Source organism: Rhinoraja longicauda, chromosome 24, assembly GCF_053455715.1.
Source record: "Rhinoraja longicauda isolate Sanriku21f chromosome 24, sRhiLon1.1, whole genome shotgun sequence".
Classification (NCBI taxonomy): Eukaryota; Metazoa; Chordata; class Chondrichthyes; order Rajiformes; family Arhynchobatidae; genus Rhinoraja; species Rhinoraja longicauda.
This window is the reverse complement of record NC_135976.1, coordinates 8,418,884-8,445,641: the sequence shown is the minus strand read 5'-3', so window position 1 is coordinate 8,445,641 and position 26,758 is coordinate 8,418,884. Positions and strand designations below refer to the sequence as shown.

Genomic DNA, 26,758 nt, shown 5'->3' with positions numbered 1-26,758 from the left:
AACTTGACACCATTCAGATAATAATCTGCCTTTCTATTCTTACTTCCAAAGTGAATAACCTCACACTTATCTACATTAAACTGCATCTGCCATGTATCCGCCCACTCACACAACCTGTCCAAGTCACCCTGCAGCCTTATTGCATCTTCCTCACAATTCACACTACCCCCCAGCTTAGTATCATCTGCAAATTTGCTAATGGTACTTTTAATCCCTTCGTCTAAGTCATTAATGTATATCGTAAATAGCTGGGGTCCCAGCACCGAACCTTGCGGTACCCCACTGGTCACTGCCTGCCATTCCGAAAGGGACCCATTTATCCCCATTCTTTGCTTTCTGTCTGTCAACCATTTTTCTATCCATGTCAGTACCCTACCCCCAATACCATGTGCCCTAATTTTGCCCACTAATCTCTTATGTGGGACCTTGTCGAAGGCTTTCTGAAAGTCGAGGTACACCACATCCACTGACTCTCCCCTGTCAATTTTCCTAGTTACATCCTCAAAGAATTCCAGTAGATTTGTCAAGCATGATTTCCCCTTCGTAAATCCATGCTGACTCGGAATGATCCTGTTACTGCTATCCAAATGCTCAGCAATTTCGTCTTTTATAATTGACTCCAGCATCTTCCCCACCACTGATGTCAGACTAACTGGTCTATAATTACCCGTTTTCTCTCTCCCTCCTTTCTTAAAAAGTGGGATAACATTTGCTATCCTCCAATCCACAGGAACTGATCCTGAATCTATAGAACATTGAAAAATGATCTCCAATGCTTCCACTATTTCTAGAGCCACCTCCTTAAGTACCCTGGGATGCAGACCATCAGGCCCTGGGGATTTATCAGCCTTCAGTCCCATCAGTCTACCCAAAACCATTTCCTGCCTAATGTGGATTTCCTTCAGTTCCTCCATCACCCTAGGTTCTCCGGCCCCAAGAACATTTGGGAGATTGTGTGTATCTTCCTCAGTGAAGACAGATCCAAAGTAACAGTTTAACTCGTCTGCCATTTCTTTGTTCCCCATAATAAATTCCCCTGCTTCTGTCTTCAAGGGACCCACATTTGCCTTGACTATTTTTTTCCTCTTCACGTACCTAAAAAAACTTTTGCTATCCTCCTTTATAGTATTGGCTAGTTTACCCTCGTACCTCATCTTTTCTCCCCGTATTGCCTTTGTAGTTAACTTTTGTTGCTCTTTAAAAGAGTCCCAATCCTCTGTCTTCCCACTCTTCTTTGCTATGTTATACTTCCTCTCCTTAATTTTTATGCTGTCCCTGACTTCCCTTGTCAGCCACAGGTGTCTCTTACTCTCCTTAGAGTCTTTCCACCTCTTTGGAATAAATTGATCCTGCAACCTCTGCATTATTCCCAGGAATACCTGCCATTGCTGTTCTACCGTCTTCCCTGCTAGGGCCTCCTTCCAGTCAATTTTGCCAGCTCCTGCCTCATGCCTCTGTAATCCCCTTTGCTATACTGTAATACTGACACTTCCGATTTTCCCTTCTGCCTTTCCATTTGCAGAGTAAAACTTATCATGTTGTGATCACTGCCTCCTAATGGCTCTTTTACCTCTAGTCCCCTTATCAGATCAGGATCATTACACAACACTAAATCCAGAATTGCCTTCTCCCTGGTAGGCTCCAGTACAAGCTGTTCTAAGAATCCATCTCGAAGGCACTCTACAAACTCTCTTTCCTGGGGTCCATTTCCAACCTGATTTTCCCAGTCTACCTGCATGTTGAAATCTCCCATAACCACCGTAGCATTACATTTTTGACACGCCAATTTTATCTCCTGATTCAACTTGCACCCTATGTCGAGGCTACTATTTGGGGGCCTATAGATAACTCCCATTAGGGTCCTTTTACCCTTACAATTTCTTATTTCTATCCATACTGATTCAACATCTCCTGATTCTATGTCACCCCTTGCAAGGGAATGAATATCATTCCTTACCATCAGAGCAACCCCACCCCCTCTGCCCACCTGTCTGTCTTTTCTATACGTTGTGTACCCCTGAATATTCAGTTCCCAGCCCTGGTCCTCTTGTAGCCATGTCTCAGTGATCCCTACAACATCATACTTGCCCATGGCTGAGCCTCAAGCTCATCCACTTTATTTTTTATACTACGCGCATTTAAGTACAACACTTTAACTTCTGTATTTACCTCCCCTCTCACATCGGTCACAATTGGCCCTGCCCTTAATTTCTTTTCCCCTCTAGAACTTCTGTTCCCATTCTTCCGAGAGTCTTTTGCAATATCTCCTGTATTCCCTTTTTTTTTTACCTCATCTTCATATTCACAATTTGTTAACCCCTCCCCCCACTACTTAGTTTAAAGCCACAGGTGAGTACAGTGAAATTATTTTTTTGTATACATTTCAGTGATAATCTTGCAATACATCAGGCACAGTCATACTAAGTATAGGAGTGTAAGGTAGTAGACCACACAGTGAATGCACAAGCAACGTTCTCCGTGTTATCCTGCACCTGAAAGTCTGAAATTTTAAAACATTTTTAGAGTTTCAGGCAATAAAGATAATTGTATGTATCACATTTATGTCACAAGGATTAACTTTTTAGTTTTTCCCCATCCCATATTTAAAACAATGGGAAAAACCAATGTCTTCTGATAAAAATCATCTAAGGTCTAATTCCTTCCTGATCTCTAACAGGATGACAATTCTATTTGGATTGGAAATATGCATGTTGGGAAAAGGGCTGATTATGATGGGTAGATTCACTGTAGGAACTGTCAATATAACTAATTTTGTCAAGACATCTTTGCAACTAAAGTATACTAAAAACTCTCTGGATATTGTGCAATTGCTAGTCCAGCACTCATTTCTGTGTATTTTGAGGTGCTTTTTTTTTAATTTTTAATTTTATTTGTAACTTTGAACCATAATTTTGTGTGTGCTTGACTTTACAGAATGTCACAGAGAAATGTTGATTACACGTATGCCACCACATCCAAATAGGAAGTTGGAATGGCCTCAGTTCTGTGGGGTGATGGATGACTGGCAACGAGATACAAGGCAGAAATCAAATGGAGGGTTTCTAATATCATAAGTGAGTGAAGCTTCAGCCATTTTCAGAGTAATTCATAAATTGCTGCCTTGTATCTCTGCCAGTCATATTTTCTTAATGGTTTTAAGTACCTTTTTTTAGCAGAGAAATGTCCTTTTTTAGTGCTAGCTGGTGTGTTCATTGTTTGGTCATTGAGCTGATTAGGTTGTAAAGAGCAAATAGAAATCTAGAGAGATATGTATGTGACGTTGACATTGGACCCAAATAATCCAAGTCATTGTGCTGGTATAGAGTTAATACTTTTTTCCTAATTCAGGACAGATGCATGTGTGTTCTAAGATAGAATATTCACTGGATCATTAATTCTATATGCCCTGTTTCTTCACCACCATTTACCCTCTTCTCTGCATCCCCTGCCCTGCCCAGCTGCCTCTTTCCTATGCTGTGCGGGGGAAAGGTTGGAAATTTCCTGGCCGTGGCTCGCCTTGATTTCTACTTGCTTACTAGATCACACACCAAGCGGCACATAGCACCTGAAGCTGATTTCATTTTTAGGCCTCTTTTGGAGAAAGTACTTTAGCCTCTATCTTTCATGGAACATAGAACAACTGAGATTAGAATTTCACTTTAGAAAAATGATTTGGGTCTACATTGCATTGGAACTCCCAGAAGATTGCACTCAACTACAACCATTTTGATATGCATTTGCCCAGGAGGCTGTTCTAACTTCCTGTTGTGATGATGGAAAAAGAATGATAGACTTTTTGTATTTTATCTGAAGCACTTTTGTTAGACTCTGTAGGTGAATAACTTGCGAAGGTGCGTGGATATTTGGTAATTATCGAAGGCTAGAGCAGTAACGAAGCCTTTTTATGATAGTTTTGAGCATTCCATTTGAGTTGATAAATAGGATTTTAATGAAATAATTTTCATTAATTCATTGATTTTAATTTATTTTACTGAGTTGCCATTCATCAGCCAATGGAGTAATGCTCAGTATCTTTCAAGCATGTGAATAAACCTATCAAAATTATCCTTACAAATAAGTGAGTTTACTTGAACCAAGGATGAGAACTGAAGTTTCTGAAATCAGGGTCCAGTATTGTTTCAGCTGGATCATTGTCAGTGTTTCAAGTTTCCTGGGTTTTATTCTGGTGAAATATGAAAAGGGGTTTGGGTGGAATCAGTGAAGTGGAAATTGGCACAAAAATAATGTAGATTAATATTTTGCCTTCAAAGCAACCAAAGATCATGCGAATACTTGAGGCTTCGTTACAGCCCTACTTTAAACTGGTTATTGATACTAACACACTACTCCCCATGCAGTTCTGTTCCTGTTGCTAAGAAAAGCATTTTCACACTTTTTTTTCTTCTTTTCAGGGTTTCCATGGCCCTTATCCTTTTGGTCAGTCTTAAAACGGGTATTGCCATTATCCAGCAGCCTCTGGGGTCTTGGTGTCACTCTGCAATTTTGCTGTGGCCCCATTTCCCTCCTTTGACACAACACTGAAAAATGATGGCTGTTTGTTTCAAAACAATGTATGCATGTGTGAATGCTAAATTAAAGAGTGCTGTAATTGTTTAAGAAAACACAATGGATTTTTTAGATGACATTGTCAGAATAATTATGTAGTTAAACACAAAGCCATGTTCAAATTATTTTGCCTACTGAGCGACTGTAGTTTAAGCAAAAGATTAAAAAAAATTATTTTGTATTCGTTTGTTCAAAGCATCTTAACTGTTGGAATTTTTCCTGTGCGAGTGAGTTTGTTCTGTAACCTGCGGAGTATCATATGGAGAGGCATGAGTGGAGTTGGATTGTGTGAAAAGGTGAGTGTAACTGTAGAATGGGAGCAGTCTATGACAGCACAATCAATTGGAGACTTTTCCATACTGTACAAATGAAGTTTATTAAATTAACACTGAAAAGTCTCTAATCAAGCTTGTGTCTAATTTTAGAAGTTACATTCTCAATGACAATTGATGCCAGCAAATGACAAACTTCCAACTTGTTGGGAATGTTTTATTCCAAGCATCAGTTGATTTCATTTGTATTAATGTGTGCTGATGGGTTTGGCTGTGTGGATGATTTGTTAAAGCAGATAATTTTGTGTCCTCAAACATCCACAAGCATGTCAGCTACTCATTGTTATGCTGAAGCAACTGATGGCTCTTACATCTTGTTTGACCTGGTTAAATGTCCATTACCATTTAGTCGGCTACATTCTTTAATCTGAAAAATGTTCTCAAATATATTTTCTTGTAAAGTTAGCTATTCAAATATTTCCATCCTTGTACAAGCAATACAATTTTTAATGTTACCTTGAAACTGGATCCCAATAGTGTACGACTTTGGAGCATTTCTATGTCACTGAATTGGCTGTACAATAACATTCACTTGCAATCGGTACTTAACCAGTCATGTTTGCATCTACAGCAGATAGCAGGTCATAAGAATTTGTAAAGTGAGCATTTAAAATTGGTTTTTCCTATGTTGAAAAGGAGCAGTGTATTTTTGTGCCTGAATTTTCCCATTTTGCATAATCTGTCCCTTTCCAGACTATTAAAGGTATCGTGAATTTAAGGTAGACACAAAATGCTGGAGTAACTCAGCGGGCCAGGCAGCATCTCAGGAGAGAAGGAATGGGTGACATTTCGGGTTGAGACCCGAAACATCACCCGTTCCTTCTTTCCTGAGATGCTGCCTGACCCACTGAGTTACTCCAGCATTTTGTGTCTTCCTTCGATTTAAACCAGCATCTGCATTTTTTTCCCTGCATAAGTGAATTTAAGGGCTTCCCTCTAAAATTTAAGAAAATTATATACGTGGACTGTTTTTGCCTGAAGCAGGTTGACTGCAAAATTGCTCAGATGCAGGAATAGGTCACCTATCCAGACTTGCTTTGGTTTACGAAGAATGTTCATGAGGTGAAAATGTATGTAAAAATCTTGAATGTTTTACATGACCACAGTATGTTTTACATGACCTTGAGATTTCAAAAATTCTCATATGCCTTCTAAAATGTGTACGATATTCAACACCATAGTTAAAGTTGAAAACACGGTAAACAGTTCCTAATACTTGCCATCTGCATTACCTTCTGGAGTTGAGCAGGTTTTTGCACAGTATTGCTAAACATGAATACTTCTGAGTGAGTTTGCATGGAATCAAGAAATTGGGGAGTGCGGTGCTGCAGTGAGAATAGGAGTGATTGTGGCCAAGATAACAGCATTTGAACTAAATAACAAGAGGTTAAAATTTAAATGTAAAGGTGAAACATTTTTTGCAGTAAACTAATTACTGTTCCTGGGGATATTTTTATGTATGTAATTGGGTCTTCGCTCCTACTTCGTAAAGTTATCACTATGAGCACTGTACTGGGGAACATCAAGTTAAATATGTTGGGGGTTTTTTCTAATTGATACTGGGAAGGTTTATCAAATTGATTTCTGTGTGGTGAATGTTTCTTGGCCCACGATGGCAGATTTTAATGATGATGTTGCCAAGTACATCTTGTGTGCTAATTTGATCTCTACCCTTTTAGGATTAAAGGCTATGAAACTGTCCAAAATCTCGCTTATTAATGATTTGATGGATACCTTTGAAAACTATATGATTTCAAGTGCTAGATGTTAGGTGAAAGTAATGACAAGTGGAGGTTTCTGCTTTTGCATGTTTTGCAAAAGGTTCTGACATGAATTTGTAAGTGATAATAAGTAACATTGTAATATTTTTACCAGTTTATCAAATGCAGTGGCTTTTGTATCTCTTCCTATGTTGTTCAGCTTTCATGCAGTCCCTTTATTTACAGGAAAGTTCACGAATTGGCTCAGCATTTAACAGTTCCATGTGTAAATGTTTAGTATAAAATAGCCAAAGCCAGAGATCAGTGAATTATTTCTGCATTGATCATTGCACCATTTATGTTGTACTCTTACAATTAAGTCAGCAAATTTTGAAGGACTTAAGCTGACTTCCAAATATTGTTGTAAAACAATGTCGGAAATGAATAATATATTGCAAATTCAGTCTTCCTATCCCTTCATCTATTGTTGAACCATATTGGCAAGATGCTGCATACCTGAAGATAAACAGCAGACATATAAAGACAATACTATCTCTAGTAAATGTTGTAAATGGAATGGAATTTATATTTGAATACATGGTTGTGTGCTTTCTGTTGATGCCTAGTTTTAATATCTATGCATTCTTTCAACTGCTTGATATTAATTCTTGGTTGTTATCAAAAGGAACGAGTGTAACTCTTTGAATTTGTATGTATTGCCGGACTTTTGAAAAATATTTGACAATGGAAGTATGTATGTACATGGCTAACTGCTGCACTGAACTGATTCAAACAAACACTTGGGAATGGTTGAAATTAAAGATATGTCAATTTATAACTTGTGTGAATAATTTTACGTACTGCTCAAGATGGTTACAGATGCAAAATGTTTTGTTTTTCCTAATATTGAAAATGTCAATGCTGATTTATAAAAGGAATTGAATTTTTAGTGGTCTGAACGAAGTTCAAGGTTAGGCCATTGTCATTCAATGTTTAATGTACAATTGTACAGAAACTTTTTTAATGCAAAAGTTATATTTTGTATTAAATCATTATACATGATTGATCACAAGCTGTTTGTGAATCTAAATGCGCCAACATTCATATTTATTATATATTTTTTTTATATGAAAATATGAAAAATAATGATATGAAACATTCAGTATTCCCTTCCAACTATTAATAGAGCTTGAATGTGCATTACTGTATCTAAAAGAATGGTACTACTTAAACAATTGTCAACCAAATGACTGAGATATTTCCCCCTGTAGAATATTTCCGAAGACTTGATATATTAAAGTATAGAGCCTTACAGCGTGGAAACTGGTCCTTCAGCCCAACTTGCCCACACCGGCCAACATGTCCATGTATACTAGAATGTGTCCCATCCACACTATACATGACAGTCTTGATATGGTTCAATGAAACAAACATGTGAACTGTTCATATAAAATCATGATCAGGTACATTGGTTAGCAAGAAAATGGAAGTTTGTTCATTCTAGACATATTTTAATTCTTTATAGATCACTAATTATATTTTCCATCTTCTGATAGCTACACACTCTTATGCGCACTAACTTTAAGATTATAAAACAGAATACATTTAAAGCACAAAGAAGCCATTTTGAAAAATATTCCAGTGGTGATTTTCTTGACCATTAAATGTGCCAAAGCCTTCTATGCTAACAATTTATTTCTCTGAAAACTTTTCAGTTACTCTTTGGTGATAGCTTTTAACTTTCAAATGACATTACTCTCCTTTTCACTTTTTTTTCCATGTCCGTTGAAATTTCTCTCCATTTAAAATAATCATTGTATTTCTAGTCACGTATCCATGGCAACATCTGATATCATTTCTGGACTAAATGTTTCAATCGAAGAGCTGGACTTGCCTTTATATTTGACTGTGTTATAATATCCTGGTTAACATTGTTTATCTTGTGGGTCAGTGAAAGAATCTGGGCCAGTCTTGTTTGGAAGGGAGGGTTGCATACCATTGGGACTGGAAAAATTAGATTATTGACACTATGTCCATTCTGCTTTCTCTTGCAGTGTGAATTTGAGGTTAAAAAATGATTTCTAATTGTACGGGCAGAACTTCAAATTTCAATATTTCTGATACCTTTTGGACTATGTAATCAAACTTTTTATTGACTCATTACATTTCTCCTGACAGCAGTTCCTTCAGTAATCTTGAACTTCACAACTCAAGCTTAATTCAAGTGAATGTTCCTTGCATTGCACTTAAAAAAAAATCCTCTCAAGGAGAAGGCTAACATGCAGAAACATCTGATTAAAAGTGTTGAAAAGTGCCAGGAAAATGGAACAGAAGAAATCTCTAAATTGTGTTGGATAATAGATTTTCTCTTGCAATTTCAGTTAAAAAAAATCCTTTTATGAATGGCCATTGTACAAGCTATGGTAAGTTACTGAGGGCATTTTTTCATGATTATTTTTATGGCTGTAGTTGGTGGATTTCAATGTTTTTAATTTTACATTTGTGTGTCTCAAACCTCCAAATGCATATCAAGCTGTTGCCCTATTCAATCAAGTTTGATATTCTCTCATTTCAACTTCTGTCTGCATTGTGGGGATATGGAGAGGCTCATATTTCCTGTACCCAGTTTAATTCGTGAAACAACAATATTTCAATCCATGGTTGAATTTGTGTTGCCAACTCCTTTGTTTGTTCTCCCAGCTACCTCTTTCTTTCATTATATGTGTTAATTTAATAATCTGGTCTACTGCTAATTTTGTTTTTGAAGAACAAAATGCTAGAAATGCTGAATCCCAGGTTGAATCTGTGAAGAGAAAGAAAACTCAACAGTTTGGATCAATGACCCTTCAGCAGAATAGATGTTTTGTACTAACATTGAGTATGCTGTTTAATGCTAAATTTTATGTAATGGTATCAAATTCTACATGGTACATTAATTTAGTGGGTTTGTTTTTATTTTGGGTGGTTTACTTTCTGAATTGCTTACTATTTTAATTATAGCAATATATGACACTTATTATCATATCATATCATATATATACAGCCGGAAACAGGCCTTTTTGGCCCTCCAAGTCCGTGCCGCCCAGCGATCCCCGTACATTAACACTATCCTACACCCACTAGGGACAATTTTTACATTAACCCAGCCAATTAACCTACATACCTGTACGTCTTTGGAGTGTGGGAGGAAACCGAAGATCTCGGAGAAAACCCACGCATGTCACGGGGAGAACGTACAAACTCCTTACAGTGCAGCACCCGTAGTCAGGATCGAACCTGAGTCTCCGGCGCTGCATTCGCTGTAAAGCAGCAACTCTACCGCTGCGCTACCGTGCCTGTTATGATTTGAATCAATTCACATTTGCTTTCGTATAAATAGTTTGGTTTCCTTATTTTTTTTTAATGCTTATGTTATACGGGCTATTTGCTTGCTTTTGCTGGCTATTTGCTTGCAATGGTTCTCTTTCCATTCCTGCTCTTTATGCCTGATGTAAGCCAGTAATCGTTCCTAGGTTCACTCCTACTTCTCATTTGCGTTTCAGTTGCATTTTCCACATTGTTGACAACACCCAAATTCATCTCAAGCATTTCCCTTGACCCCTTTCTTGTCAGATCCTAGTTCAACATCCAGCACATGATCAGCAACAAAACATTCTTCATTAAATAATTGGGAAGAGCAAATCACTCTTGTTTGGTCTCGATTACAATTCCATTTCCGGGCCATTAACTATCCATGTCTGGGTCATCTATAATTGTACTAAAGTGTTCACAATCTTTAACCCGGAGACGAATTTGACCCCTGTACCAACAATAAATCCTTTGATCTCCACCCCTTGGCATTATCTGATATAGAGGAAAATTTCATTATAACCTGGAGCTGTAAATTACTGCAGATGCGGGAATCTGGGTGTGTCGGATGGCTGTATCTGTGGGCAGAAAAGAATATTCAACACTTCAGGTTAAAACCTTGCATCAAGATGCATTCCTCCAGAAGATTGATTGTAATCTGTATCCCGCTACTCTGATTTATTCAATTTCAGAGGTTTTGGTCTTGAGGTGTATATTTCAGTTTCGTGTAGTTGTTGCAACTTAACAGTATTATGATGAGTATTTCGCCTACACTTCAGATGCTACCTCCATATTAATTTTGGTTCGACCAATAAAGATTTTTTTTGATGTCTTTGTAAAATTAAGTTGGCTTCCAGAATGCTATTTTGCGGAAATCTAACAAACTGTGATTTATATGTAAAACAAAAGAGCTATTGTAATAAAGTTCATTTCTGAAGTGAACTGGTGTCCAAAAGCACGTCTAGAAGCATGATGAATCCCAATATAATCTCGGGAATTTGAACTTCAACAATTAAATTTGGAAGCATAATATTAATAAATGACTTTCAGCAACCCATTAATGTGGCCTTGCAGGCAGCTCAGTGCAAAGGACAATCAATCACAATGGTAATGGTGTATACAACCCTCAAATATTTTTTATTAAAAATGTGACACATCTCCATTTCTTGACAGATGATGTTTGGAGCTGGACCTGCAGTTCAAATTGGGTCTGCAAGGTATCTCTTCTATCTACTCCAGTCTGTTTTCTGAGCACTGATTCACATTTGATGGGATATGAACCACAGAATGAGAATGACCATTTCGCCAGTTAAGCTATTCCTTTCACAAACCATGTTTCACAGTAGTCCTTTTTTTTTAACAATGTTTGGTAATTGTGTCCAAAATGATTTGGATTTTCATCCCATTTATAATTCTTGTAACCTACATGACGATATTCAACTGATCAGCACCAAAAAAGTGCTACCTTTTAATCTTCTGAACCTATCCCTGGTTATTCCACAAAAGTATGAAATATTAAAAAATAGGATACATTGCATCTACGGTGGCATTAAGCTAGAATAAAGACTATCTTGTGGATGAGTTTAGGGAGAAAGTTTCCTGCAAAAATCGTCTCCATGACACAAAACTCATTGCCTCCTCAGGCAAACCCCGTTCTGATATCCAATACAATACAATATATCTTTATTGTCATTGTACAGGGGTACAACGAGATTGGGAATGTGCCTTCCATACGATGCAATAAATTAATTAGCTAATCAGTATAAATTTATACAACCCAGTGAAACAAAATTAGAAACCGATTTAAAACAGTATAAAGTTCAAGTAGATCTGTGCCGGTTCACTGTGCGATCTGACCATCCGGCTCAGCAGGACCGGTTCATAGCAGCTATGGCCCTGGGGATGAAGCTGCTCCTGCGTCTGGAGGTGCGGACCTAGAAGGCCTTGTAGCATCTGCCCGATGGTAGAATTTCGAACAGACTATTGCTGGGGTGTGAGAAGTCTTTGTGGATGCTGGTGGCTTTTCTGAGGCATCGTGTGTTGTAGATGCCCTCCAAGGCTGGTAGCTGTGTTCCGGTAGTTTTCTGAGCTCTATGGACTACCCGCTGAAGAGCTCTCCTCTCTGCCTCCGTGCAGCTGAGCTACCGCACAGGGATGCCATGCGTTAGGATGCAGCGGTAGAAGGTCGTCAGCAGCTGTTGGGGCAGACCAGACTTTTTCAGTTTTCTCAGGTAGAACAGTCGTTGCTGCGCCTTCTTGACCCGCGCAGCGGTGTTAGTGGACCATGTTAGGGCCTCCGAAATGTGAGTGCCAGAAACTTGAAGCTGGACACTCTCCACACTGTCCCCGTTGATAAAGATCAGAGCGTATTCCCCGTTGTGTCATCTACGGAAGTTGATGATCAGCTCCTTGGTCTTGGAGGTGTTTAGGGACAGGTTGTTAACTGAGCACCAGTCCGCCAAGTTCTGCACCTCCGCTCTAGTTTGTTTCATCACCGTTGGTACTCAGGGTGATAGTGGAGGACAGGGGCGGGCCCATTCTCACTGCCTGCGGTCGCTCCATCAAGAAGTCCAGGATCCAGTCGCATAACGACGAGCTGAGGCCTAGCTGGTGGAGTTTGGTGATGAGCTTGGTGGGGATGACCGTGTTGAAGGCGGAGCTATAGTCAATGAATAGCATCCTGGCGTACGTGCCCTGTCTCCCGGTGAGTCAGGACAGTGTGAAGAGCCAGAGAGATGGCAGCCTCTGTGGATCTGTTTGCCCTGTATGCAAATTATTGCGAGTCCAGTGAGGCAGGGATGCTGGATTTGATGTGTGAGAGGACCAGCCTTTCAAAGCACTTCATGATTATAGGAGTTAGGGCAACCAGACGGTAGTCGTTCAGGTTGGTGATTTTTTATTTTTTCGGCACCGGCACTATGGTAGCCGACTTCAGGCACTTGGGGACCGTAGCCAGAGATATCGACAGGTTAAAGATCCTGGTGAATACCTCAGCCAACTGTTCAGCACAGTCCCTAAGTACCCTTCCTTGAACTCCATCCGGGCCTGCAGCCTTGCTTCGGTTGACCCATCGCAGAGTGCGTTGTACATCCTGTGTACGTTGTACATCCACACCTATTGTGTCTTGCCCCTTCACTGCTCTCAGCTGAAGTCAATTCCCTCAATGACTTCCAACTCTACATGTTCTCTGTGAAGCATCCTAGAAAATTTCTCAAGTGGAAGTCACCTGTGTCATCTTCAAAGAAAGAAAACTTTCTGTAATGATTAAAAAGCCTGTTAGGAGGACAAAGTATTTTCCAAATGACCTGATTAAGCGGAGAGCTGGCAATGTTTATTGATACTTAGTTTACAAAGAAAATCAAAGTAACTACTTAATTTGGGGTATTTATTCACAAAATGCTGGAGTAACTCAGCAGGTCAGGCAGCAGTTAGTTACAGAAATTATATTTGGAAGGCAGGAAGAAGTCAAACTATTTAGTACTATTACTTTATCAACAGAAAGGGAAAGAAGATATTTATTGATGTTGACTCTTAATATAATTCAAATTAGCAGCAGTAACCTTTAATGCTTTTTAATTTAAAGAAACTCATTGAATCAATGTAATTTAAAAAAAACTAAGTGTCTCATGTGTGAAGATATTTGTTTCTGTTCAAACGAAGCTGGACTGATGAAGCCATGAAAGCTAGTTCTATTGTTATCGTGCCAAGTCCTCAGAACCTGGAGACGAGCGTGGAGAAAAGCAGCATGTTCCAAAGGTTATGTTATGAAACAATAAGACGTTTTTTCTTTTTGAATTATGTTATAATGGTTCTTGGAATTGATACATGGAGTTGGTCTAACAGTGTATGAAATGCTATTGATCTGTTTCTATTCGGGCTGCAAGGAGATTGATTTGTCTTTCCCAAGTGATAAGTTACTGATTTGTGCAATGTGCAACTATGTCATCTTAATTATAACAAAAACAACATTATTTTGGATAAACTGAGTACATTTGAAATAGGAAGGTGGTCACTTACAGACAAACTTGCTTCAAAAATAAAAATCTCTTGCTTAGCTGATTCTACAATTGCGTAACAATTACATAATGAAACTTAATGTAGCTTGTAGTTTTAATTTCTGTATTTTAGATTATTGAGGAGAAAATGCGAAGTCAATCCTGAACAATTACTTCATTTTAAAGCTGCTGCCATAAACGTGCAATCTTTTGAATTTCCAGAATATTTATGTCCTGTACTTGTATGCTTTCATTTTTGTTTTCATAAATCAAGTTTTAGACCTTGTACCATATTTTTTATGTTTGGATACATTTCTTGGAATAATAACCTCCAGAAAAGATCAAATAACACCTATAAATTTGTATTAGTTTCTAGTGCAAAACAGACATTACAATATCTGCCATAATACTGACAATTTCCCCGCAGCGCAGGAGGTTTAACACCCACCACTACACCACCTCCCTCACATCCATTCAGGGACCCAGAGTGCCCTTCCAAGTGAGACAAAGTTTTACATGCACCTCCTCCAACCTTGTCTTTTGCATTCAGTCCTCTCAATGTAGCCTCCTCTCCATGAGACCAAGCGTATACTGGGCGACTGCTTTGCTGAACACCTGCACTCTGTCACATGCAAACTAGAAAAAAATTGCACCTTGTATTCCATTTGATGAGCCTACATAGAAGTCTTCAATTTGAAGCTCTTTAAATATCAGCTCTTCCTCCTCCCACTATGCACACCTTTGTTTCCCCATCACGCAGTTCTTTTCCCTTCTATCTGCTTATCACCCATCCATCCCCTATATGTCGTCTTTCCCCCTCCACTGTTCCCATCTATTAATCATCCTTCCTGATACAACATTTCACTGCAACTCCCTTACCAGATTCCACCACTTACACCCGGTTGTCTTCTGCATATCACCTCCAGCCTTTGTTATTATCTCCACCCTTCTACTTCTCCTGACTTATCTACCAATTGACCTCGGGACCCACCTGTAACTTGCCAGCTCTTGCACTACCCCTTCCCCTCACGTTCAGCTATCTCCACTCCCATCGGTCTGAAGAAGGGTCCTAACTCGAAACATTGTCCATTCTGCTTCACAGCTGTTACCCACTGAGTTCCTCCAACAGTTTGCTTTTTGCACAATGTTGGCCAGCTTGTATTAGATTCATTGTCTTAATTCAGACAAATAAATATGGTGACAAAAAGCTTTTTTTTTTTCATTTTGATTTTATTTTCCCTTCAACTTTTCAATGCAAATTTGGATGAAATTCTCTGAAGAACTGCCTTCACGGAGCTTAGGTTTAGTTACTATGACTTTCCATCAGCCAGTTACAGACTGCTTGTGTTTGGAGTCTGCACCGCTGTTTACAGATAGTATTTTGTTAAAGTCATGGAATTAAGGATCACTCTTACTCATCTCACTGTTAAATTTCCAAGACTTTATCTTTCTGAAATGGTTCTCTCAGCCAAGTATTTATCCAAGAGAATAACTGGGTAAATTGGCACAGAAATAAAAAGAGATTACCAAATGGAAATTAGGAGTTTTGACTCGACTAATTTGTTTCATTGTGCACTCACTGTTTTGCCTAATCCGATGTGCTTATTATTTCCCCTCATACAGATACGCCAACTTTTGTCTAATTTATGTAATACTACTCTTAAATATTTACATGCTTTTTAATCATCAACTGTGATCAGCAAAAGTCTGCAGTCACAACTCTTGTCTCCCCCCTCCTGTGATTGAAGATTACTTGCTTCCACTGCTTTTGTGAGTTCTGAGACTGCTAATGAGGCCAATCCTCTACCATGTCAGCAAAGTACTGTAGCTTTCAGACCGGTTCCTGTTGCTGTTGCATCCTGTTATTCCAGCTCCCAAACTTTATGGATGAAGTTGCCTGAGGTTCATTCCTTTTAACATGAGTTAGCCATAGCATGTCAGCTGCCACACAGACTTGACCGAACAAGGTCTTGATCCAGTGGTGAAAGATATCAAGTGACTGGAGATGATTCTGTGCTGCACAGCTATTTCTTTAGTCAGATGGTGGTGAATCTGTGGAATTCTTTGCCACAGAAGGCTGTGGAGGCCAAGTCAATGGATATTTTTAAGGCAGAGATAGATTCTTGATTAGTACAGGTGTCAGGTTATGGGGAGAAGGCAGGAGAATGGGGTTAGGAGCGAGAGATAGATCAGCCATGATTGGCTTAGTAGACTTGATGGGCTGAATGGCCTAATTCTTCTCCTATCACGTGACTTTATGAACAGGGCACCCCTTGCTCCTAACCAGAATCAACCAAAACCAAACTTGGATCCTCCTGCAATGAAGGCCATCGTACAATTTGCCTTCAAAACGTATGTTGAGTGGCTGTTGCTTGTGGTGCGATGGAACTTCTGACACTGGCAGTCAATTGCTTTATTCTGGTTGGGTCCATGTATCTGAATGTAGATGGCCACCACTTTAAAACTGGAAATGATAGCCTCTCTGCTCTGCTTAAGTTCTAAATTGAAGCAAGGCCAACTTTGACATTACACAGGAATTTGCTCAAGTTGATTGGAGTAGGTTTGTTTCCTTTGTTTAGCAAAGGAAATCTAGAAAGTGGGATACTTTTGAAAGGGTCATAGTGAGAGATCAAGGTATGCATATTCCTGTTAAAGTGAAAGTCAAGACAGGTGGGATGATGAGAAACTAAGGCTCTGGTCAGGAAACAGGAGAAGTCATGGGTCAAATATGGGCAGCTGGTATCAAATGTATCCTTGGAAGAATGTATCCTTGGAATTGAGCATACTTAAGGAAATCAGAAGGGCAAAAAGAGGCATGAAATTGCTCTGGCAGACAAGATTAAGGAGAATCCCAAGAGATTTAGTAAAAAGATATTCGGAGAAACTGGAGAGAGATTAGGGCCTCTCAGTAACCAAAGTGGTAATCTATGTGGAGCTGCAGGAGATGGTCAAGATCCTTAATTAATATTTTGTTTCTGCGGAGAAAGAAATCAAGACAAGGGAATATGGGACAGTTATTGGATGTCCAGGGAACAGTCTGCAGTGCAGTTGAGGAGGTGCTGTATGTTCTAAGATGTATGAAGATAGATACATTTCCCGAGTCTAATCAAATATATCCAAGGACACTGTGGGAAGCCAGTGAAAAAATTGCAGAAGTTCTGGCCGTCATATTTAGGTCATCGTTGGAAGGGTGAGGTGCCGGAAGATTGAAGGTAGCTACTATTGTGCCTCTAACAAAGTCTGCAAAGAAAAGACTGGGAACTATTGACCAGTAAGCCTAACATCTGTGATAGGAAAGTTACTGCAGAACATTCTAAAAGATAAGATATACATGCCTTTCAATAGTCAGGGATGGATTTGGAAGAGCGTGATTTTGTATGTGATGATTGTGTCATGAATTTGAGTATTTTTGAAGACTTAACCAAAAAAAAGGTTGATGAGGGCAGGATCATAGTGTGTAGACTATGTGGACATTAAGGTTCGTATGGAAGGCTGCTGTGGAAGATCAGATCGCATGGAATTCACAGAGAACTCGCTAACTGGATACTGTATATATTTGGCTTAATGGTAGGAAGAGAACAAGCTAATTGAGTAAATAATTGACTTAATGGTAGGAAGCAGAGGATGGTGGTGGAAGATTATTTTTCGGCCTGGAGGTCTGTGACAAGTGGTGTGCCTCATGGATAGGTGCTGGGCCTTATTGCTGTTTTGTTATCTATCTCAATGATTTGCATGAGACTAATCGGCATGATTAGTAAATCGAAGATAGACCCAAAATGCTGCAATACTTCAGCAGGGTGGGCAACATCTCTGTAGAGAAGGAATGGGTGACGTTTCGGGTCTCCTCCAGGCCGAAACGTCACCCATTCCTTCACCCCAGAGATGCTGCCTGCCCCACTGAGTTATTCCAGCATTTTGTATCTATTTTCAGTTTAAAACAGCATCTGCAGTTCCTTTCTACACATGATTAGTAAATTTGCAGATGACAGTAAAATAGGCAGTGGAGACAGTTAAGATGGTAATCAAGAATTAGTTTGTAATCTTGATCGGTTGGGCAAGTGGGCTGAGGAATGGCTAATAGAATTTAATTCAGATAAATATGAGGTGTTACCTTTTGGGAAGTCAAACCATGGTAGGTTCTTGATTGTGAACGGTAGGGCACTGGGGAGCTTTGTAGAGTAGAGAGATCTTGGAGTGCATTCATAGTTCCCTAAAAGTAGTGTCAAAGGTAGATAGAGTGGTGAAGAAAGCTTTTGGAACATTGGGATTCATCAATCAAGGAGTTGAATACAGGTGGCATGTTATGTTACAGATATACAAGATATTGGTGGGACCACATGATATTAAGCATGAACGGGTTCAAAGAAGGTTTACAAGGATGTTACCAGGTCTTGAGAGCCTGAACTATTGCATGAGGTTGGGCAAGATAAGACTTTATTCCTTGGAGTGCAAGAGGTGAGGAGTGATTTTATCGAGGTGTTTAAAATCATGAGGAGAATAAAGTGGGAGAATGCACAGAATATTTTTCACAGGGTAGGGGGATCAATAACTAGAAGTTTGAGGTGAGAGGGGAATGTTTTAATAGAAATCCTTGGAGTAACTTATTACGCTGAGTGTGGTGGGAATAAGGAATGAGTCATAGGTGAGACAGGTACCATAACAACTTTTGAAAGAAACTTGGTCAGGTACATTGATTGGAGGGGTTTCAAGGGATGTGAGCCAAGTGCAGACAAGTAGGGTTAGATTAGACTGGGCACCTTGGTTGGCATGGACGAATTAGACTGAGGGGCCTGTTTTTGTTCTGTATACCTCTAATATTCTAACTCTTTGCACCTGTATCCAGGTTTTTGGTTGTAATTATAGCCAATTTGTCTCCTTGTTACCTACAGCTGTTACCTTCTGAGCTTGTGTTCGGTGGATATTACTCATCTCTACACCACCTTTACCAAGGCCTGCTGTGCCACTCCCCAAATCACAAACTTTCTCTTCAAGCAGCGTTGGTTAGCTTTAACTAGAGCTGCTGCGCAGTGTGAGCCCACTGCTTGAATAAAGACAATGAAGAGTAGAGTGGTCGAAGAATTGTACTGCCTTTGAAAGCTACCAACTATACAGTTAATAGATGCAGATCCCCATGCGCATTTTGATGAGCTCTTGGATTTAGACATTGCTTGATCTGTCTCCCTTTCCTTTATAGCTTCAAACACTTCTGTTCAACGTCTCCATAATATCCGGGACTGTCATATGTTGAAAGACTAGAGCGACTCGGCTTCTATACACTGGAATTTAGAAGGATGAGAGGGGATGTTATTGAAACATATAAGATTATTAAGGGATTGGACACGCTAGAGGCAGGAAACATGTTCCCAATGTTGGGGGAGTCCAGAACCAGGGGCCACAGTTTAAGAATAAGGAGTAGGCCATTTAGAACGGAGATGAGGAAAAACTTTTTCACTCAGAGTTGTATATGTGTGGAATTCTCTGCCTCGGAAAGCAGTGGAGACCAACATTTTAATTTTATATGGTCACTACAGCAGATGCATAAGTTTAAATTTCCAATAATTTGTATTTAAGTAATTTCCTCTCAAATATTCTCTCTCATATGCGCTTTAATTGGACTTGGATGCACAATTTCTTAACTCCTATATTTTAGGAATTTGATTTTGATTTAATAAAGTAAATGACTTTATAGAAGTATTCGATGAAGAACTATTGTATTTAAAATATGAGATAAACAAAACTGATATTGAAAAACAGGCAACCCCTATCGGCAGTAGCCCTGGAATTTAATTGAGCATGTGACATTAGCGGTAAGACAATTGTAGGCTTTTGTTGCTTTCTGATCTAACAGTGAAGTCTCATAAGATTTGTACTTCCCAAAACTCAGATCAGCAGTTCTCCCATTAAGAGGCAAGAAACAAAAGCTATTTTACACATCTATATACTAAAACTCTCGTTTGTTTGTTTATTTGTGATCGAACTACAGCCAAAGCGGTACACGATAGCTTGACAATTTTATGCCCACCTTACTCACCGTCATCACTTTAATGGTAAAGCAAGTCGTTTTATTGAAATCGGTGTTATATTTTTAAAGTTATTCACATTTTAAAGCTTAAATCTATCTCCTAGGGAGGGAGGAGGAAGGTGGATAAGGGGAGTTGAGGGGGATGGAGAAGGGGAAGTGGGAGAGGGAGGGGGGAGGGGAGGGAGGGGGGAGGAGAGGGTGCTGCACCAATGCAGGAGAGGTTTGGGCCCAACGGGTCCACTTGGTCTAGTATTGAATAAATCTGAAACTGTTCCCTCAATCTGCAGCCATAGAGCTTTCCAAGAATGCAGAAGCTTGCTTGACTGTGATATAGCATGTATGTAATTGTTAGTGTCATAACATTAGAGGTGCCTCATGCAATTGCATAGGCAGTAAACTTCCCTTCCTTTTTACATTGTGCGACAAAATATTTTGAGGAACAGAACATTTCTTTTCATGTTGGCAAATGTTTTGGGGACTGGCCCAGATGCATTTATCACTTTATTGCAGTTGTAACAGGTGTAGGCAAGTTGGGTACTAACTGGATGTAGAATTATAAAGCAAAAAAACTACAAATGATAAAAATCTGTAATGGGAATAAAATGCTGAAGATATTTAACAGATCAGTCAAGACGATTAAGGTGGATTTTTTGTCAGATCATCTTGCTTTCCCATAAATACATTAATATTCATCTACACTTTCCTGTGCAGTAGCATTCGATTTTCCAGCCACATTCTCAGCGAAAATTATTTCCATCAATTTATCATTGGATTTAGTGGTGACTGTGTTGTATTCAGTGCTTTCATTGGATGTTCACAAGTGGAAATGTCATGATCTCTACAATCAAACCCCACATTTTAAAAAACCCTGAAATCACCTTCCTCTTTCAAAAGGAAGAGCTCTGGTTTCCCTGATGATAATTAACCCCTCGGTTTTGGCTATTTCCTGGAAATTTTTGCTTCAGACCATTGCTATTACCGCTGTGTCTTGAAATATGAAGGTCAGAACAAAGCGCAGCTCCCCAAACATGGTCCAAGCAAGGCACTTTCACACAGAATGGGTATTGGGCATATTGCAAGACTAGATCATTTATCGGATGGCCGAGACAGTTCTCACCTATTGAGCAACTACTCGATTATAAAATCGGCATCTAAAATTTATGTCACCATTCCGTGCCACTCTAAATTTAATTCTACGAAAGTACATTGAATGTGTATTTAATGGGTGTTTGTGTACATTTTGGGAGTTTTGGACACCACAAACCAACAGAAAAGTAGTTACCAATTTATATATTTTTTAAAACAGGAATCTAGCAGAAATTGTGCTGTTGTTGCCAATATATCTTTGACATATTAGAGTTGAAGAAAATTGCTTTGCGTGTGGTATAGCACAGCTAATCGAAAATGCCAAGCTAACAATATGAGGCAATGCTCAACTAGTAATAAATGCAAATTTTCATGGTCCATGGCTGCTTATGGATGTTTATTTTTCGTTAGGTGGAGTTAAGTGAATAGCATCACTGAATGGATTCGGGATCTAAAATGTCATGACTTTTCAGAATGTAACCTCAAATATTTACCTTGCTTTTTTGTCTTTTGCAATTGGAAAGCATCACCTACATTTTTTTTGTGTACTTGTCATTTACTGAAGAATAGGTACATTAGTATAAGCTTTATACAGAATTAAGTCACAATTTATTTAAACATCATTAGCAGTTTCTCAATTTGACAGTTTCCTGAAAATGCAACTCTTCGCAAGCTCCATATGTAACAATGCAGCACAGAACAAAGATTTATAACATCAAATTAATTTCTATTAGTGCTATATCATTCATACACAAATCTTATTGATTTACTATGCTTGGAACTTTTCCAATTACATTTTCTCATGGATCATATTGTATTCAACTTTAGTTTTGGTGTTGCCAATACAAAATCTGAACAGTAATTGTAAATATTGAATGGAAGAGCAAAGAAATCGGGTCAATGAACTGGAATATCTTCCAGGTTTGGTTTCAATTTGTTCTTATGTTGGATTTCTGGGATGGCAAATCTTTAGGATGAAGAGAGTCTAAGTGATAGGCTTGTACTTTCTAAGTTACAACAATATATAATGGAATATTCTTAAGGGGCAAGATGTGTCAGGTTTGGAGTTGATATTTCTCCAGGCTCAGTAATTAGAGTCAGTTGATCGACTATTAAATACAGGGATAAGACAAATATCTTTGTCCGGAGGCGGATAAATCTTTAACATCCACTACCTCAAGAAGGTTGTGTAAGCTCAGTTGACATATGTTATATATTCAAAAATATATTGGTAGTTTTTGATTATTAAGGGGATCCGAAGATACAGACAAGAAACTTGTATTGAAGTAAAAGATTAGAAATAATCTCATTCAATGTCAGAGTAAGCACCAGAAGCTAAATGGTCCATTCTAACATGTTTTTCTTATTTCTCATTCTGCTTCCAAATCAAATTGGGGTGGATATTGGGGGAGCTTGAAAACACATTTTATTTTGATCACCTAAAGTCAACATGGTTTTGTTTTTAGCACGGAGAAGTTGCAGAAAAAAAGGAAAGACAAGGTGCTAAAGTAACCCGAAGGGTCAAGCAGCATCTCTGGAGGACATGGGTCGGCAACGTTTTGAGTCCGGTCTCTTCAGACTAATTGTAGTAGGGGGTGGAGGGGGGCAAAGCTGGAAGAGAGGTGGGGGGCTGGACAAAGCCAGACACGTGATAGGTGAATGAGGGTGAGGGAGGTTTTTGATTGGGAGATGGGTGGGCAAAGGTTAGATGAAACAAAAGCTGTGTTAAAGAGAGAAGAAGCGTGAGTTGCAAAGCCAGAGGAAGGGATTTAGGTGGAATGACAAAGGGGAAAATTGATGTGCATCAGATGTGGCATGGAGAAGAGAGGGGGAAAAGTGGGGGTTTCACCATTCTCTTTCCTGTGCCTCTCACCTGGATGCACACCCATTTCTCCCAATATTTTGACCCGCATCCCTTCCACCTGAATCCCTTCCTCCGGCTTCACATTTCATGCATCCTTTGCTTATCTCACAGCCTTTTTGCCTTTTCATCTCTGGTCTTTGTCCATCCATCTGGCAATCAACCCCATCCTCACCTACATCCAACTATCACCGGCCTGGTTTTGTCCCACACCACCGCTCTCCATCGGGTCAATGAACTGGAATATCTTCCAGGTTTGGTTTCAATTTGTTCTTATGTTGGATTTCTGGGATGGCAAATCTTTAGGATGAAGAGAGTCTAAGTGATAGGCTTGTACTTTCTAAGTTACAACAATATATAATGGAATATTCTTAAGGGGCAAGATGTGTCAGGTTTGGAGTTGATATTTCTCCAGGCTCAGTAATTAGAGTCAGTTGATCGACTATTAAATACAGGGATAAGACAAATATCTTTGTCCGGAGGCGGATAAATCTTTAACATCCACTACCTCAAGAAGGTTGTGTAAGCTCAGTTGACATATGTTATATATTCAAAAATATATTGGTAGTTTTTGATTATTAAGGGGATCCGAAGATACAGACAAGAAACTTGTATTGAAGTAAAAGATTAGAAATAATCTCATTCAATGTCAGAGTAAGCACCAGAAGCTAAATGGTCCATTCTAACATGTTTTTCTTATTTCTCATTCTGCTTCCAAATCAAATTGGGGTGGATATTGGGGGAGCTTGAAAACACATTTTATTTTGATCACCTAAAGTCAACATGGTTTTGTTTTTAGCACGGAGAAGTTGCAGAAAAAAAGGAAAGACAAGGTGCTAAAGTAACCCGAAGGGTCAAGCAGCATCTCTGGAGGACATGGGTCGGCAACGTTTTGAGTCCGGTCTCTTCAGACTAATTGTAGTAGGGGGTGGAGGGGGGCAAAGCTGGAAGAGAGGTGGGGGGCTGGACAAAGCCAGACACGTGATAGGTGAATGAGGGTGAGGGAGGTTTTTGATTGGGAGATGGGTGGGCAAAGGTTAGATGAAACAAAAGCTGTGTTAAAGAGAGAAGAAGCGTGAGTTGCAAAGCCAGAGGAAGGGATTTAGGTGGAATGACAAAGGGGAAAATTGATGTGCATCAGATGTGGCATGGAGAAGAGAGGGGGAAAAGTGGGGGTTTCACCATTCTCTTTCCTGTGCCTCTCACCTGGATGCACACCCATTTCTCCCAATATTTTGACCCGCATCCCTTCCACCTGAATCCCTTCCTCCGGCTTCACATTTCATGCATCCTTTGCTTATCTCACAGCCTTTTTGCCTTTTCATCTCTGGTCTTTGTCCATCCATCTGGCAATCAACCCCATCCTCACCTACATCCAACTATCACCGGCCTGGTTTTGTCCCACACCACCGCTCTCCAGCATTCTCTCCCCCCACAGTGAAGAAGGGTACTCCACTTGGTCTAGTGTACGTGAGACAATAGACAATAGGTGCAGGAGTAGGCCATTCAGCCCTTCGAGCCAGCACCGCCATTCAATGCGATCATGGCTGATCACTCTCAATCAGTACCCCGTTCCTGCCTTCTCCCCATACCCCCTCACTCCGGCTATCCTTAAAAGCTCTATCCAGCTCTCTCTTGAAAGCATCCAACGAACTGGCCTCCACTGCCTTCTGAGGCAGAGAATTCCACACCTTCACCACTCTCTGACTGAAAAAGTTCTTCCTCATCTCCGTTCTAAATGGCCTACCCCTTATTCTTAAACTGTGGCCCCTTGTTCTGGACTCCCCCAACATTGGGAACATGTTTCCTGCCTCTAATGTGTCCAATCCCCTAATTATCTTATATGTTTCAATAAGATCCCCCCTCATCCTTCTAAATTCCAGTGTATACAAGCCCAATCGCTCCAGCCTTTCAACATACGACAGTCCCGCCATTCCGGGAATTAACCTAGTGAACCTACGCTGCACGCCCTCCATAGCAAGAATATCCTTCCTCAAATTTGGAGACCAAAACTGCACACAGTACTCCAGGTGCGGTCTCACCAGGGCCCGGTACAACTGTAGAAGGACCTCTTTGCTCCTATATTCAACTCCTCTTGTTACGAAGGCCAACATTCCATTCTCGTCTACTTTCCTGGGACAGCTTAAAGTGAAGAATAGGGGGGTCAATGGGGGAGGGAGTCTGGTGTGCATGATGGACTAAGCCAGGTCTTCTGCAATTTCTTCTGGCCTTGGGCAGAGCAGTTGCCAAACCGAGCTGTGTTATATCCTGTGTAAGGAGTCTGATGAAGGGTCTCAACCCGAAACGTCACCTACTCTTTTTCTCCAGTGATTCTGCCTGACCCGCTGAGTTACTGCAGCATTTTGTGTCTATCTTCTCTGCTTTCGGATGCTTTCTGTGGTGCATCTATTGAAATTGGCAAGAGTCATTTGAGACATGCCGAATTTCCTTAGCCTTTAGAGGAAGTGGAGATGTTGGTGTGCTTTATGAGCCATAATGTCAACGTGTTTGTGAGGATGAGTGCATTATATGCTGTGAAAAAATGTGCCTAGAAATCTTTTTATTATATATAACCAGTAATTATAAAAATGCAATTAGGAGACCTCAAGATTTGCTAATATGCAGTACAAATGCATATTTTACAACTAAATCCACGCTTTTTCTACTTCCTGACTCAATTATCCCAGTATCCTCCTGCCCAACACTATTCCTGTAGTTCATAAGCTAATTATTGCACACCATGGATTCATCCAAAACCCTGTTGCCTGTAGAAAGTATATATACTGCTTCCTCTTGTTGATCTGGGTTGGCTCCAAATCTTCCAGCGCCTTGTCTAAAATTACCATTCCTATGTTGCAATCTCTTTGCGAGCTGGGTTCTCCCAGTCATTTCACATCAATCACTGTCGGAACAACTACAGCTCTGGGAGCATTGTGTTTTTCCCCATCTCTCACCATTTGTGCAGACTAAAGCCTTTGACTCTTCATTTGCAGCTTTCAATTGGAGAGATACCAACTTTCTGGAATCCTCCCCAGATGTGTTTATATTCTCTACTGTAAATTGCATGTCTTTAGAATGATTTCAATCATCATTTCCAATTTTATCAGTCGGTCAGTATAAGTTTTTCTGTTAGTATAATTATGCAGTGCTTTGGAACTGTAGAGGAAACTCATAAATATTTAGGTGAAAAATAAGCCCAGGCCACTTAGCCCAGGTCTGTGAATATTGCTAAAAATTTAGGTCTGATGGAAGTACCTTTTCAGTATTGCAAAACGAACACCTTTTCTTCTCCCTCCCTCGCTTTCCCCTCCCCCTTCCCAGTTCTCCCACTGTCTTCCTGTCTCCAATCCTTTCTTTGTCCCGCCCCCTCCCCTGACATCAGTCTGAAGAAGGGTCTCGACCCGAAACGTCACCCATTCCTTCTCTCCTGAGATGCTGCCTCTCCCGCTGAGTTACTCCAGCTTTTTGTGATACCTTTTCAAGTAAGATGTTACTGTGAAGTGATTTAGGAATTTGCAAGTATCCTGTCACGTAGCAATGATTTAAATTTGTATTGATTTTCAAAGATTGAAAGCGAAATGCTGTGGGGTTTGAGACTACCCCCCCCCCCCAACTGTTTCCACCTATTACTTGCCAGCCTTTGTCCTGCCTCACAACAAAAAAGGACACACAGTGCTGGACTAACTTGGCGAGTTTGGCAGCATCCCTGAAGAACATGGATGGGTGATGTTTTCGGTAACCTGAAAGGTCTCCGATCCACGTTCCCCAGAAATGCTGCCTGACCCGCTGTGTTATTCCAGCACTGTGTATTTCTTTTGAGACTGCCCTTTGTTTCACTTTGAATTCTT

The 26,758-nt window shown here is 39.8% G+C and overlaps 1 protein-coding gene across 3 annotated transcripts in view; it reads left to right on the top strand.

Moving 5' to 3' along the window:
- Positions 1–26,758, top strand: part of ilrun (inflammation and lipid regulator with UBA-like and NBR1-like domains) — an 80,368-nt gene that overhangs the window by 52,694 nt on the left and 916 nt on the right. The window contains exons 5-6 of one of the 3 annotated variants that reach the window (XR_013548845.1): positions 2,935–3,074; positions 4,413–5,679. The exons of 1 other annotated variant lie outside the window; for it this stretch is intronic. Coding sequence is in view for 1 of the 2 variants with exons in the window: in XM_078420611.1 (XP_078276737.1) it covers positions 4,413–4,448 (36 nt within the window). In the remaining variant the exon portion in view is untranslated. Of the gene's footprint in view, positions 1–2,934; positions 3,075–4,412; positions 5,680–26,758 lie in introns of those variants that run through there. One more of the 3 variants, XM_078420611.1, reaches the window with a different exon arrangement.